This window comes from Lucilia cuprina, chromosome 4, assembly GCF_022045245.1.
Source record: "Lucilia cuprina isolate Lc7/37 chromosome 4, ASM2204524v1, whole genome shotgun sequence".
Taxonomy (NCBI): domain Eukaryota; kingdom Metazoa; phylum Arthropoda; class Insecta; order Diptera; family Calliphoridae; genus Lucilia; species Lucilia cuprina.
In genome coordinates this window covers 69,706,530-69,721,629 of record NC_060952.1, presented here as the reverse complement: position 1 = coordinate 69,721,629, position 15,100 = coordinate 69,706,530, and the positions used below count along the sequence as shown (strand labels likewise).

Below are 15,100 nucleotides of genomic sequence, written 5' to 3'. Positions count from 1 at the left end.
AATTAATATTACGTAAATTTTACCATATATATTCAAAATTCTCTTTTTCAATTTATGTCAATGTCAATTAATTTTTTTAAGAATATTTTGCATTATACTAAAATATTTCGTACAATTTCGTATATATTAAGAAAGAATTTCGTGGTGCGAAACAACGAACGATTCGTACAATGTACGACATTTTTCGTATATATTAGGTATTGATTTTTTTCAGTGTAGCTGCTTGTGTAATTTCATAAATTTTTATTCTAAAATACATATGTATCTACATATGCACATAAGTACAAACTGAATAAACTTTTAGCACCAATTAATTATATTTTTTATCGAATACGTATACTTAATATATATTACATATGTTACTCATACAACCCGTAGATATTCTAGCATGCCCTCAGAAATATTATAAGCATTAACTTTGAAATATACATATGTATAAAAAAACTGCAATTATACAATTATATTGAAAAAATATTGCGAGCGAATTACACTTTTAATTGCAAATTCGCAGTTTCAAAGCTTAAAATAAAAATATATCCCAAATTTGAATTTGTCACAAAAGGTTTAAAATTTATATAAATCTATCACACATTAATAAGTAATGAAATGTTAAAAGTATTAAGATAGTAAAAAAATATGAAAATTTAATGAGTATAATTTGTTGCTATATATTTGTATGTACGTACGTACAATAGTTAGCAATATAGAAATTAAAGAATTAATTTAATTAAATGCAATTAAATTGATTTATTTTTAAATAATACAACTTACTATAATCTAATTTTAAATTCAATAAAGCACGTATTTTGCTTTTGGCAACTTTTATTTCATATACGAATAAATAATTACTCCAACAGAACTTTATTAATAAGTTTCTAAGCAAACAAATATTAAAAATTTATTCCACCTTCTATTATATTTTAAATAAAAAAAAATGCACCACTATTGATTTGTAATAGGATTTTTTATGTTGTATTTTTTATTTACTTATACATTAAACATATCTGAATTTAAAAGAAAAAAATACTGAAAGACATTTAGTAATTAAAATGTAGGTCCTGTTTCAATACAAACACATGTCAACGCGATTTAAATATTAATTAAATTTTAGGGTTTTTGTTATAAGGTTGTACTTATTTAAGAAGGACGAAAAATAAACAAAATATCTAAAATGTTTTTAGAGGAGTTTCTGGGGAATGAATAAAGAAGAAGTTACAATAAATGATTAAAAGAAAGAGTGACAACTGTCGAAATGTGTGAGATATTTTTTGAAATTTTAATTATTTTTAAGATTTTAATCTCAATGAATATTTTATGTATCCTTCAGCAAAAAAAACATTACTTCAACCTACAAAATAAAAAGATGAATAGAAATTACACCATGTATTAAAAATATTCAAAGTACTTTTAAAAGGAAATCTAGCCCGTTATAATTAAACAGAAAATGTTCTTTTTAACTGTCTAGTCTCCAGTTCCACGTATGTATGTATCGTGATTTATGAACACCATGACCGACTGGCATTTATATTGTTTCTAATAAATTAAAAATTTAAGTAAATTTTTTCGTGAAAATTCTAGAAAATCGATTTTCCGTGGACGGTTTTTGCAAAAAATGTTGACGCACTAAAAACAACAAAGTTTTTTATTATACATGCAGATAAAAGTTACTATTATTAATATTAATATAATATATAAAAGTCGTGTATAACTGATTCTTCGTCACGCAGCCCAAACTGTTTAAGCTAGACTCATTTTTGGTACTATGTTTCTTTAGCTTTGACATGTTTAAAAACTCGAACGTATAGGGGATAAAATGGTTTAAAAAGGTTTCAATTTTGTATTTTCGAAATTCGTATTGGTGCATGAAGGTTTTGATTACTAATAATGATTACATATGGGACGAATAACATCCACTAATATAATTTCATACTTTTTTTCAATTTTTTAATACTGCTCGATCAAATTGATGTAACAGTTTACTATAAATACGAATTTTTGATTTTAATTTGTAGCTTATTTTCTTATCCGCCAATAAATTACTCAAATGTTTACAAAAGTTATTCATGCTATATTTAATAATATGGGAGTGATTCCCTATAGATAGTCCATCCGTTTAATTCCCAAAAGTTTATATGGATATTAAAGATATTCATGCAATATTTAAGGATTTCAGCTTTGATAGTTTTTTTTGTCGGGAAATACTATATAGCCAATATTTTCCTGATAATCAAAATCTTTAATTGCTGTCAATTCGGTGGAAAACATTTCAGACTTAAATTATTTTAATAATTTTTCTATAAATGCAAAATTTCATATACCTCAAGAATCATTAAAAAAAAAATGCAAAATTGTTGCTAAAAATATATATTTTTCTAATTTAGAAAAAAAAATATTTTAAAAACTTAATGGCGTTTGGTACAGGAAGTTTTTTCACGGTATTTTTGTTATTGCAAAAAGTGATCACATTAATGTACGACGTACATTGTACGTCCATATGTGTATAAAAAATAACCGCATCCTGAGACACAATATTGTATTTCTATTTTACACATACATATCTACAATTGTAATAATATTAAATAACATTTTTTTATAAAAATATTACTAATAAAAACAATTTCAGATATAAAATTGTAAATTTGAGTTCACTTACATTGAGTTTAAATGTTCATTTTGCAATAATTGTTTTTTTATCATTAAAGTTGTTTTATTTAATATAAAATATTTTGTGGTTAAATATACAAAAATATTTGCTATGTTTCAACTTAAAAAACTAAATCCAATTTTTAAAAGAAAAAAATATATAAAAAGGAAATCTCATTATGTCCACAACATAAATTACGTTTAAATTTGATTATAAAAACTGCATTAAGGACACTATCTAAGTTTTTTAAACATACACAAACATCTAATATGGAGGAAAAAAAACTTAACTAAAACAACCGCCACGTTAAGCTTTGGAATATAAAATAAAAAATAAAACAACTAAAAAAAGTTAGAAAAAAATTATATGAAAATAATGGAAAATTTAAAAGTAATTTTCTCTTACCCAAAGGATCTATGCGCAAAATAATTTCACCAGCTACAACATCAATTGCAAGGAAAAACATTAGAGTAAACCAAAATTTTGCTTGGGAAATTTCCATTATTCTTGTGGTCATGTACCGCCAACTATACAGCGGATACAGATGATTTTGCATCCGCTTGCCTGCTATCGGTGAATGTGTAGTTGCTGATGCAACTTTTATTCCTGTTGCCTTAAATATTTTTGCAGTTGATGTTGATATTGTTATTCTGGTGGATGACAGCAATGTAGATATAGACGTTGATGCCGATGTCGAAATCGCTAACAGTTTTGATAGTGAAGGCGTTGGTGATGGCGTTGTTTTAATTTCATAAATTTTTTTGGCATCAAAAACCAAACAAGAAACCACACAGTAAGCTCAAAATCCAAATTGTTTGGTATGTAAAATTTCGCCAGCACATAATTATCATTTACGAATATTGGTTGTATACAGGAAAGTGGTCGTACTGATGATGATGGCAGCGGTAGAGATTTTTTATATCGTATATAAGCTGATACAGCAGCATCACCATCAATTTCCATCAATAAATGCACTTAAATAATTCGAATAAAAAATACAAGACCGAGATGTTTGTAAATCAAAACCAAATTTGTACTACGTTACCGACCGATTGAAACAACGCCAACCAACAATTACATACACGTATTTATTTAAATTTGATCAGATTTTATTTTTTCAAATTTTGTTATTGTTTTCTTGGTTGAGTGTTTGTTTATTTAATCTTTATTGTATATTTTATATATATTTTTTCACTTGAAATACCATGAAATTTAATTTCGAGATAAAAAACAAATATAAAAACTTTGTTTTTTACACTTAATACTTTGTTAATAATTCACATTCACTTTAACTGTCAGAACTTGCAAGGGATCTTGGGTTTTTTGTTTCACTCTTCTACATTTTTAACTTTAAACAATTTATTCAGTTGGGGTTTATTTTAATTCACTTTTACGCTGTGTTTTGTCAGGAAATAAATGAAATTGCGTGAATTCGTTGCATATATGTATGTATATGTGCGTTCGATTGTGAATGTGCAATGCGTTAGACCCTGTAGTTTTGGTATAGACAACCAGATATTGGACTTTTAATTATCATTGGTTACCGATTATATTGAAGTAGCTTTGTATGTACAGGAAGTACACTGGTTTCCCGGTTTAACGGAAGATAAATAAACAATTTTTCTATGATTTAATGTTAAATATATAGTAATGGATGGTAAGAAGTCTATATTTTTATATCTTTTTTATAGTTTCTGCAGTTTGCAAAATAAAGTTTTTTTTTAGCTTAAATAGAACCAAAACTAAAGACTTACAAAAAATCTTAGAATCATAATTTTTTATCCTTTTGGATAGTAATGAAATTGGGAGTTTTTTTATGTATTATTTTCACCACATATTATAAAAAAAATGTTTGAAATTCGTTACGTGGAGAACTAAATTTACTAATTCATTCGTAATATTTAATCCCGAAATTAATAAACTGATTATTCGTTCCGTGGCTTATTAATAAACCTGTTATAAAATAAAATGCAGTTTATAAATAAGAGTAAAATCATTCTTAACAAATTTAAAATGTATATTTTAGAACAACATAATCTTGATTCTTTTTTTTTTTGGTCTGAAAACTTTTTTCGTATAATATAAAAAATTTTGAATATAGTCGATCGATTTAAAATATTTACTATTTCATATTTAAAAGTAATAATGTCTCCTTAAAAAACTGCTGGAATGTAAAGGATTATACAAATGTGTGCATTTAATAGAACTGTAAATGTAGTTCGTTTAATTTCCGGAAATACCGACTGATAACAACGAGACAAATCGACAAAAACTACAAATGAAAAATACACACGCATTCATTTAATTAAAAAAAACTACACAAAATTTATTTGGACGGTTGCCTGATTCACATGGTTGAGATTATGTATTTTAGCATAAAAAAGATGAATACATAGCAAAAACTTTTTTAAAAATTATATGTATATGCACATACATATATATGTACATATGATGTACAGTAGCGGACAAAACTAAAGTACGAACTTTTACTTGTTAGAAGAAAGCTCAATAAAATTATTAAAATGGGTTGTTTTGCAATTAAAATTATTAGTTAGTCGTAGTACCGAAAAATTCGTATTATTGAACAACACATTTTGTATGTTTAAATTCAAATTATACACCTAAAATATTGGATTTTTTATTTTTCATGAAAAATTACATAACGAAACAAAATATAATAAATATGTATTATTTCAAATAAATTTCATGTACATAAACAGGCATAAAAGGGACATATTTACGTATACGAATTGTTAACTTTAAAAGTATCGTGAGTCCAATGGTTGAAATGAGATAGAAGGTTTTAAATTTTAAAGTTTTTAAAAATATGTGTGCCAAAGACAATTTGCATGTACATATCTGTATTAAACATGTTCAGATTACATACAATTTTTATTAAAAACTTGAATGGAATATACCACTTTCAAAAATAATTCTCTAATTTAAAATTTTCTCTTAAAAATTTGCAATACTTAAAGGATCACATATAGTAATGCTTAAACCCATTCGAATGTGGAGTCATACTACTTTCAAAATTGACAGTTTATATATACAAAATAACATTTTTCTTATTAGAAAATCCATAATTTAACATAGATGTTTATTACTTTGTAAAATGATGAAAATAAATAATAAAATAAAAACTTCATTCATACGTAAATAAAACCAAAATTCCAATAAAAATGCGTTATTCGTACTATCGAACAGAAAAATTGTGTTTTTATTCGTTTTATAGAGTAGACAATGCCATTCGTATTATTGGACATTCGTAATAAAGAGGGTACGTACTATTGGACGTCCACTGTACATTGTTTTTGATGACAAAATATAAATTAACTTAAAATTGCAGCGACTAAAGCACATAACTTCGAATATATAAAATTTTAGTGAATTTTTAGAAACTGTTAAAAGAAATTGCTATTGAATTAGTAAATCATTTCACTAAAATATATTTTAAGAATAAATTAACGAAATATAAAGTAAATTTATAGTATTTTTTAAGTATTTTTTGATCATTTGCCTTCGTAGTGCGCTTTTATGCAATTTAATATCCAAAACAACTATTAAAATGTTTTTCTTGCTATTTTAACAAAAAAAAATGTGTATGATTTAAATAAATGTAAATCAGACACAAATTTCTTAAATATTATATCGATTAGTCTATAATTTGGGAATTATAAGCCACTAAGAAAACCGATTTCCTATTGATCTCTCCATTTTAGAGCTTATATCCAATTTATAGTACAGCTTTAAATTGTACATGATATTTTCATACAAAAATCGATCCTTTATTCGATTTATTTATTTTTTATTGAGAAAATTCTGCAATCAAATTTCCACTGAAATCATACCAAGACCAAATTATTATTTATTTTTACTAATATGGCTAATTTATGTAATTGACTTGCCATGGGCCATGTTATTGTAATATAGCCATTTTAATATCCAAATTCGATACTGGTCCTCCCGTTTGAGGGGTTTTTCTGGATCCCCACTACAGCCAATAAGCCTGATGAAAGTGATATATAATTCGCAAAATTATAGTGTGACAAAATTATAGTGCGAATGATCAAAAATTACTGTAAAAATCTTATGAATTCACTTCTCTTTACCTAAGTTTGCTCCTAAAATGTCTACAACAAATAATAATTCCTTATTTAACAGTAAATTTTGGTAACAGTTTCCTAAAATTCCCATAAATTTAATATTTTCAAGGTTATGTGGTTTAGTTTTGTCGCTGCAATATTCGCAAGTTCGTGCTTTTGGTTTGTCCGATACTGTATACTAGGCATGCCCATAAAAAATATATGTGATTTGTATTATTCTAATATTAATATAATTTCTTTAATTTTAATACTTGTCTGGTTAGCTTCAGATTTTAGTTAGTTTAAGATACTGATCAAAAGATGTTAATTATTTAGGGCAGTTCTAATAATATACACACATCTATATACGTATGTATATGTATTATAGTCTTTTAATATGTAAAACTTATATATTTGTTTCAAAACACTTTAAATGTTGTTGCATAAGAGAGGAAATTAAAATAAATTACATATGCAGAGTATATTTGTATGACCATATAAATAATTCTTTTTTGGATTTAAATTATATATTTAAAGTACTTTAGTTCAAAATGACTACTTTAAAAACCAATTTTGTTTTTGACTCAAAAATAATTTTTTACCATTAAATATACTCTTGTTAAATTTTAAAATAGTTTGGAGAGAAGAGGTTAATATGTATATAATATACAGCTATAAAATCATTGAAATCGTTTTGTGCGAAAGAGAGAGAAGTAGACATTTTTATATACATACCCTATGCTTTTTTACAGATAAATAAATCATATTATCATATGTATTTACAATGTACATACATATGATAATATTGTACATATGTTATTTTAAAACAAATACATTCTTATTGTATAAGAATGTCCGTCTGTCTGTATTTGTAATATACATAACTCCATGTTAAAATAATGCAATAGAAATTAAAGAAATTCAGTCAAATTATTAACCATTGTTCTAGGACCGGACAATGAAAATTTTCCAAATCGCAAAAGTTACAAATCGAAATATGAAAAAATTCTTCTTCTATAGTGAATAATAAGAACAAGTAGGAAAGTATAGTCGGGCATGGCCGACCATATGATACCCTACACCATGAGTATATTTTTACAATTTTTACTTTTATAAAATTTTTATTTTTTGTAAAGAAACTTTTATGTTGAATATTACCATAATTCCAAAATATTTAAGCCATTTATTGATAAAAAACTAAAATTTCTAAATGAGGCTTTATATAGGTCAAATATAGGCCGATCCTCGGTAAATTTGGGAAAAGGATATATTTCTAAATAACAGTTAGTTTTGTTGAGTTTCATTGCGATACAAATGGTTACAAGTCAATTTTAGGCGTTTAAGTCATTTTTTGAAGGGGGGTTTGTATGGGGGCTAGGGTCAAATATAGGCCGATCCTTACGAAAATCTGCAGTATCATTTATACTTATATAAAACTTATTTGTGCCAATTTTTAGAGAGATAGCAGAATATTTGACGTAATTATAGCATAAAAAGTTCAAATCGGGAGGTACGGTTGTATGGGGGCTAGGTGAAATAATGGACCGATTTCAACCATTTTCAATAGGCTTCGTCCTTGTGCCAAAAAACATGCTTGGTCCAAATTTCATCAAATTATCTTGAAAATTGCGGCCTGTACCTTGCGCACAAGGTTTACATGGACAGCCAGCCAGCCGGACAGACGGACGGACGGACGGACGGACATGTCTTAATCGACTCAAAAAATGATTCTGAATCGATCGGTATACTTTAAGGTGGGTATTGGACCAATATTTTTGTATGTTACAAACATCAGCACAAACGTATAATACCCTCCCCACTATAGTGGTGTAGGGTATAAAAATTAGTACACAATTTTATATAACTGCTGTACTTTTTAACAATTTTTGTCCGAAACCAACAAAAGATCGATATATAACTTTTGTTTCCAGTACTCCGATTCGTTCGCATTGAGAAATTTCTCGCATAAAACAGTGAAATTATAGAAAAATGAGAATTTAAATAAAATAAAGTATCTCACATGCAAGTGTTTTTCTATAATTTCTTATTTCGCGAGAACTGTTTGACATTTCAGATTTTTCTGAATAAAAGTGTTTCTGTTAGAAAATTTTGTGAGAAGTTTATCACATGAACTGTCAAAAAAACTTACATTTAACAAATTGGGGAAATGTTAAGAAAAAAGTTTAATTTTAGCTAGAATTCTAAAGAAATAAAGAAAAATTAATTAACCTTGTTTTCTATAATAAGTAAACATTTTTAATTGATTTTAGAAAATAGAAAGAACTTTTAAACTACGGAAGGATAACTGAAAAGTGCATGGGAAATTACAATTTTTACCAAAATATACATCTATTTTTTTAAAAACTCAAGACATGATATGAGGAAAAACTAATGTAATAGATAATTTAAGCTCCTCTCAATTCGTTGGTCTGTGTAAAATTTTGCTAGTTATTATTATCTTTTTATGCAGCTAATATGCTGTTGGTATGTTGCAATTTTAAGAATGAGTTCATGCTTTACATATTAAGCACTTCAAAGGATTTTAAGTGGTTTTTAATGAGCACCAAAGAATAAATGTTTTGCACCTATATTCCACAAATCATATTTGCCAACAATTCTTCACACATGAAAAATTATGAGGAATAAATGTCTGAGTCCTTAATTAAAATGTATGTTTACGTTGCGGTAGCTTTAATTTTTTTTTTCACCAAAAATTTTAATGGCTAATGTTAAAAACTGAATAACCATAACGTTATTTCCCACAAATTTTGCATCTACTACATAATTTACGTAGATATGTATGTAACATTACATAAAATGTGAAAAATCATACTTTGAATGATTACAATTAATTTAAAATTAGACTTAACGGTAAATGTAAGTTTTTCGAAAGTTAGTATTACATGTAATTTTAAAATTTTTGGAAAAATTAACATACATATGTATGTTTTCCTTAATTATACCAAAATGTTTATGTGTTGTTCAATTCGTAACGTTGGCAACTATGGAATACACAAAGGTGTAAAAATAAAAATATTTTCATTATTTTTGTGGTAACAACACAATATTGTTAAAAAAAATATTATTTTAAAACCAAAATTATCACTTTTATTATTATGAAATGAGTTTTATTCATAGAAAATATTTGTAGTCACATTTCCAACTTCTGGAAACACAAATTATACAAAGATGTCAATATTCTAACCAATGTATGCATGTTTTTCTACTATATTTATTCAAAGGACTACAAATCAATGGAAAACAAAGAAAATTCAAATTTAAGCACAAACCGTAATAATGACCAAAACTATAATATTTATTTCTTTTTACTATTAATGCAAGAACTAGTACTAGTAGATGTCGGACATAAACATTTGACTACAAAAGAATTCTCTTGTTGCTTTTTAATAATACAAAAAAATATTTTAGTTTTGGTTATTTTTTTAGTATTTACACTTGCATAAATACGAAATATTTCAAGTATGACCCTGATAATTTAAATCCCATGGAATACTTTTGAAAATTCTTACCAGAGATAAAAGAAATAAAAAAGATGCCTTTTATGTTTTTAATGGGATAAAATATCAAAAGAATCAAATAACTGTGATTATGAAAAGGAATGTTTTAATATCAGTCATTTAGATGCATTTTCTTTTGAAATTTTATTCTACTCAATGAAGGAATAATGCGAACTTGTCATGAATTTCTCAGATCAACTCATTTAAGTTTAAGACCTTTACAGACCGATCCACAGTGATTCGTTCCATTGATAATATTATGATAGGGAGTAAAATTGAAAATTTTAGATTTTTCTGAAAAGTCACAAAATTTAAAACATTTATTAATTTAGAAAAACTTGACAAAAATTTTAAATTACGGTTTTATGTCACATTATGATTTCAATAATTCATTATGATGTACTTAACATAAATGTTATAACTAAATATTTTTGAATTTTTATTTAAAGTTTAATTTATTTTACACACCAAATATTTTGAAAAATACCTGTAATTCTCAAACTTTGATTAAGTAAATGAAAAATTTTAGTAAATATTTCTTTTAGATTTTTAGATCTTGTTATAGTTAGTCTGAAGTGTATTTAAGAGACATACAAAGAAAAAAAAAACAACTGTTGCCTATATTTTGCAAATCTTAAAACAGAGTTATTAAATATTTTTTATTACACAGAAAAAACTAAAAATTAATTTTAATTATCAAAATAATTGTATCAAGCAAGTTTTGCACCTATAACCAAAATAATAATATCAATTACCAAATTTGTTATTAATCAAATAAATTAAACTGTTTGATAGTGAATTATTTAAAAATCAATTAAGAAGATGATTAAAACAATCAAATTATTAATCGATTACACACAACGTTAAAGGAATACTAGACCTTTAACAATGCGTTCATCATTTACAATTAAAATTAAAAATTAATTAAAAATTTAATTAAAATTTTACACTTAAGTTTTAAACAGTTTCAAAAAACGAGATAATTAAGACAAATAAAAATTTGTTTAAATAAAAAATAAAGAAAATTAAAACATGTTAATTGAAAATAAACTACCGATAATTTTTTCTGTGTATTATTTGTTTAAGACCATTTTCAAATAATTAGAGTAAAAAATAATATCAATAAATGTATTTTAATTCGAAAAATTCTTATCTTTTTGCATATTTTTTAATGAGTTATATTGAAATTCTATTTATAAATTATTTTTTCCATTCTTGGAAAACAGTATGTCACAATTAATTTCGTTTTTGAAAAATTTAAATATTAATGGCTAAAAGAATAACACGACCAAGAATCGAGCTCCTGATATTCGCTTCTTATTTCATGTTCTAAACACAACACCGCTACCTTTTTTTGATTTTGGTCATATGTTTATGAATACAAAATCAAAAAACTCTAAAGTATATTTAATTTGTTGTATTTATGTACTAGCTATACCCAGTATGCTGTGCTACCCTAAAAGTAATATAAATAAAAAACCCACTTAACGATTTTGAAGATTCTAACTACAATAGATTTCCAGATTTATATATAAGAGCTTTAGAATCTCTTATATGTAAAACTTGAAATCTATTGTAGTTACAATCTTTAAAATGAGCATATATCACTATGTTGTATTTGTGCTGATTTCACTGAATTGATATTATTTCTCGACACAAAACATGGTTAAAAATTTTCAAATATACAAAAATTAGGTGATTGTGATGGGAAGCAAATTTGTACACCACAAACAATAAAAAAAATCTTTTTGTAAGGAAATAATTTAAAGATGCAATTGAGTTAGGAATGCAGAAGTTATACATATTTATTGCTCCCAAATCAAGAATATTTTTTGCTGGAAAGTCCCCCATTGAAAGTCGCTCGTTATTCTCTAAATGTTCACATGAATGTAAAAGTATTTCATGTAAAATTTTAAGATTTAAGCTTTAATAATTTCTCAGTTATACGATTTTTTTTCTATTTAATTCATACGGGGGCTACAGGCTTCCTTGATGAAAATCCGCTCTTTTTCCCCCAAAATGTTCAGATGAATATTAAAATTTTTCGTGCAAAATTTAAAGAATTTTGTTCTATTACTTTCACAGATTAACGAATTTTTGTATTGAATTAATATGGGAGGGCAGCGTCACCATCTTGGGTATCCCGTCAATTTATATCCCAAAATGTATTTATGTTAAAGTTAATCGTGCAAAATTTTAAGATTCTGACTGTAATTATTTCCAAGATGAATACATTTTTTTAATTAGTTTATATGGGAGGTGCACGATACTAATGCTAGCCCCCCTAATTTTTGTATTAAATAATCATATTGACACTAAAATTTCTCTGACTGTTATACTATCTCAAATATAAGGATTTTATACCTATTCCAGACATGCAGGAATACGTTGTGAAAATTACAAGAAAATTGGTTCAGCCATACAGACAAAAACACATTATTTTATATATACACTGAAAATAATCCATGCTTAACTTTACGAAAGAAAATTTCGTAACTTCTATTTTCGTAATATTTACAAAAATTTCGTGTATAATACGAAATATTATTTAATAAAACCCTTTTCTATTTTTACGAAAGTATGAAAACCTTGTACTTTTTTTCATAAATTTTAGCGAAATTAAATATAATGATATTAATTATATTATGATTAATGTTATAGTTTTAACATTTAATGTTATAGTTTTAACATTTTTATAAAATTTAAGAAAAAGTATAATATTATTCTCGAATTATTTTCATAAAAAAAATTAAAATTCGTGTGGAGAATAATTTTGAACTAAAATTAGAAAATTTATTTTAAAATGAACAAAAATGTTTGAATAAATTAATATTACGTAAATTTTACCATATATATTCAAAATTCCCTTTTTTTCAATTTATGTCAATGTCAATTAATTTTTTCAGGAATATTTTGCATTATATTAAAATATTTCGTTTATATTTCGAAAGAATTTCGTGGTGCGAAACAACGAACGATTCGTACAATGTACTACATTTTTTGTATATATTAGGCATGGATTTTTTCAGTGTATGTAAAATGTGAATTCCGGTATTATCTCCTAGTCTTTTCTGAACTCATAATTCATACGGACGAACAGATTTTTTCTGCGGAAGGGTTTTTTTAACAAAACTACCCGCGAACATGATTTTCATTATTGATTTATTTTTGGCTATTACATGATGGTATAAAAAACTTTTGTCACAAATAACTCATATCCCTAATGTACATACATACATACATACATACATACATACATACATACATACATACATACATACGTATTTTTATTGATCTAGGCCATGGTTTTTAAATATAAATATAATTAGGAACACACATACATACATGTAACATGTTCTTGTGTATATTATATAAACATACATACTTATCTACATTGAGTTTTATTACACTGAGTTACAAGTTCACACACACATGATTACATACATATGTATGTTTAAGGATATTTCCCAGTAGATTTACGAGTATGTTTATGCTTAAACAGTTTTTAGTTAAAATAAACTCGACTTGTAAATTACAAGTACATACTCGTACATGTGTAAATAAGTTCATTAATTATAATAGTACATTAACGTGACTGTTGTGAATTCTAAAAAATATAAACATAGATACATATGTATATAATTTGCATTCGCTTTTCTCTAACTTTAGTAATATTAACTACATAACTACATGTATCCTGTTTGTTAACAATTTTTAGTCAATTGAATATATACACGCAGTGAAAAAAAATATGAGTCGAGATATTAAAAAATAACTTAAAATCATATTCATAAAAATACATTTATTGAAAGCCTAATACTATGTTTCCAATAGCTTGAAATCTCTTAGATTTGCATAAATCTCTTATGGTTTTTCCACTGTTTCGAACAAATCCCATCACTTTATTTTAATGTAACGACAGTAATATTAATTTCTTTAAATTGAAACATTAAAAATACAAAATTACAATTGTAAAAGTATGCATTTTTATTAAATGCCACTAATTTTAAAATTATAATTAAAGTATTTAAAAATGAAAAGTCACCTTTTCGATGAAAACATTCAACTTGAATGGATATTTATATTTGCTTATACTAGACTTTTAAATCAAATCTAATAGATTAAGTAGATTTGGATTTGTCAAAAATGTATGGGAAATCTACATGATTTCAACTAGCTTTCTCTTAATCCACTAGATTTGCTAAAAACACTTTAGTAGAGCTTGTATAAAATTTTTGAACATTTTAAATTTAAGTATAAGGTATAGCAATCGTTCAATGTCTATTTTCTTGTCCATGTAAAGTTGCAGATCACAATTTTATTTTCTTTTATAAACAATAGCGGCTATTTCATATGACTCTAGATTTAATGGTTTGGGCTGGGTGATGATGAATTAGTCAATCAATCAATCACGCAAGACTTTTATATATTATAAAAATAATTGCAACTTTTTTTGGTATGTGAGGATTATCTTCTCTACAAAATTTAATAGAGAAATTTTGGCTCATATAAAACTTATTAATGTCGAACTTCATGACTATACTTGTATTTTTAAGCCAGTAATTAGCATTCAAGTTATTTTCTGAAGGGGCTTCATATGGGGGTAGGGTCAATTTCAGACCGATCCTCATAAAATTTAGTACACAATTTTGAAACTTATTTATGTCGAATTTCATGGCTGTAATCGTATTTTTAAACCAGTAATGAACGTAAAATCATATTCTGAAGGGGGTAGATTCAATTATAGACCAATCCTCATTATATAAGGTAGAGAGATTTTGGCTTTCATGAAACTTATTTATGTCGAATCATCGCTGTATTCGTATTTTTAAAACTGTAATGACTGTGAAAGC

At 25.6% G+C, this 15,100-nt stretch overlaps 1 protein-coding gene across 5 annotated transcripts in view; it reads right to left on the bottom strand.

Moving 5' to 3' along the window:
• LOC111680407 overlaps nt 1–15,100 on the bottom strand; it is a 170,867-nt gene that overhangs the window by 61,097 nt on the left and 94,670 nt on the right. For 2 of the 5 annotated variants that reach the window (XM_046949922.1, XM_046949926.1), the window contains exon 1: nt 3,050–4,033. The exons of the other annotated variants lie outside the window; for them this stretch is intronic. In XM_046949922.1, coding sequence (XP_046805878.1) covers nt 3,050–3,200 — 151 coding nt within the window. In that variant the 5' untranslated portion in view covers nt 3,201–4,033. Of the gene's footprint in view, nt 1–3,049; nt 4,034–15,100 lie in introns of those variants that run through there. 5 annotated transcript variants of the gene reach the window in all.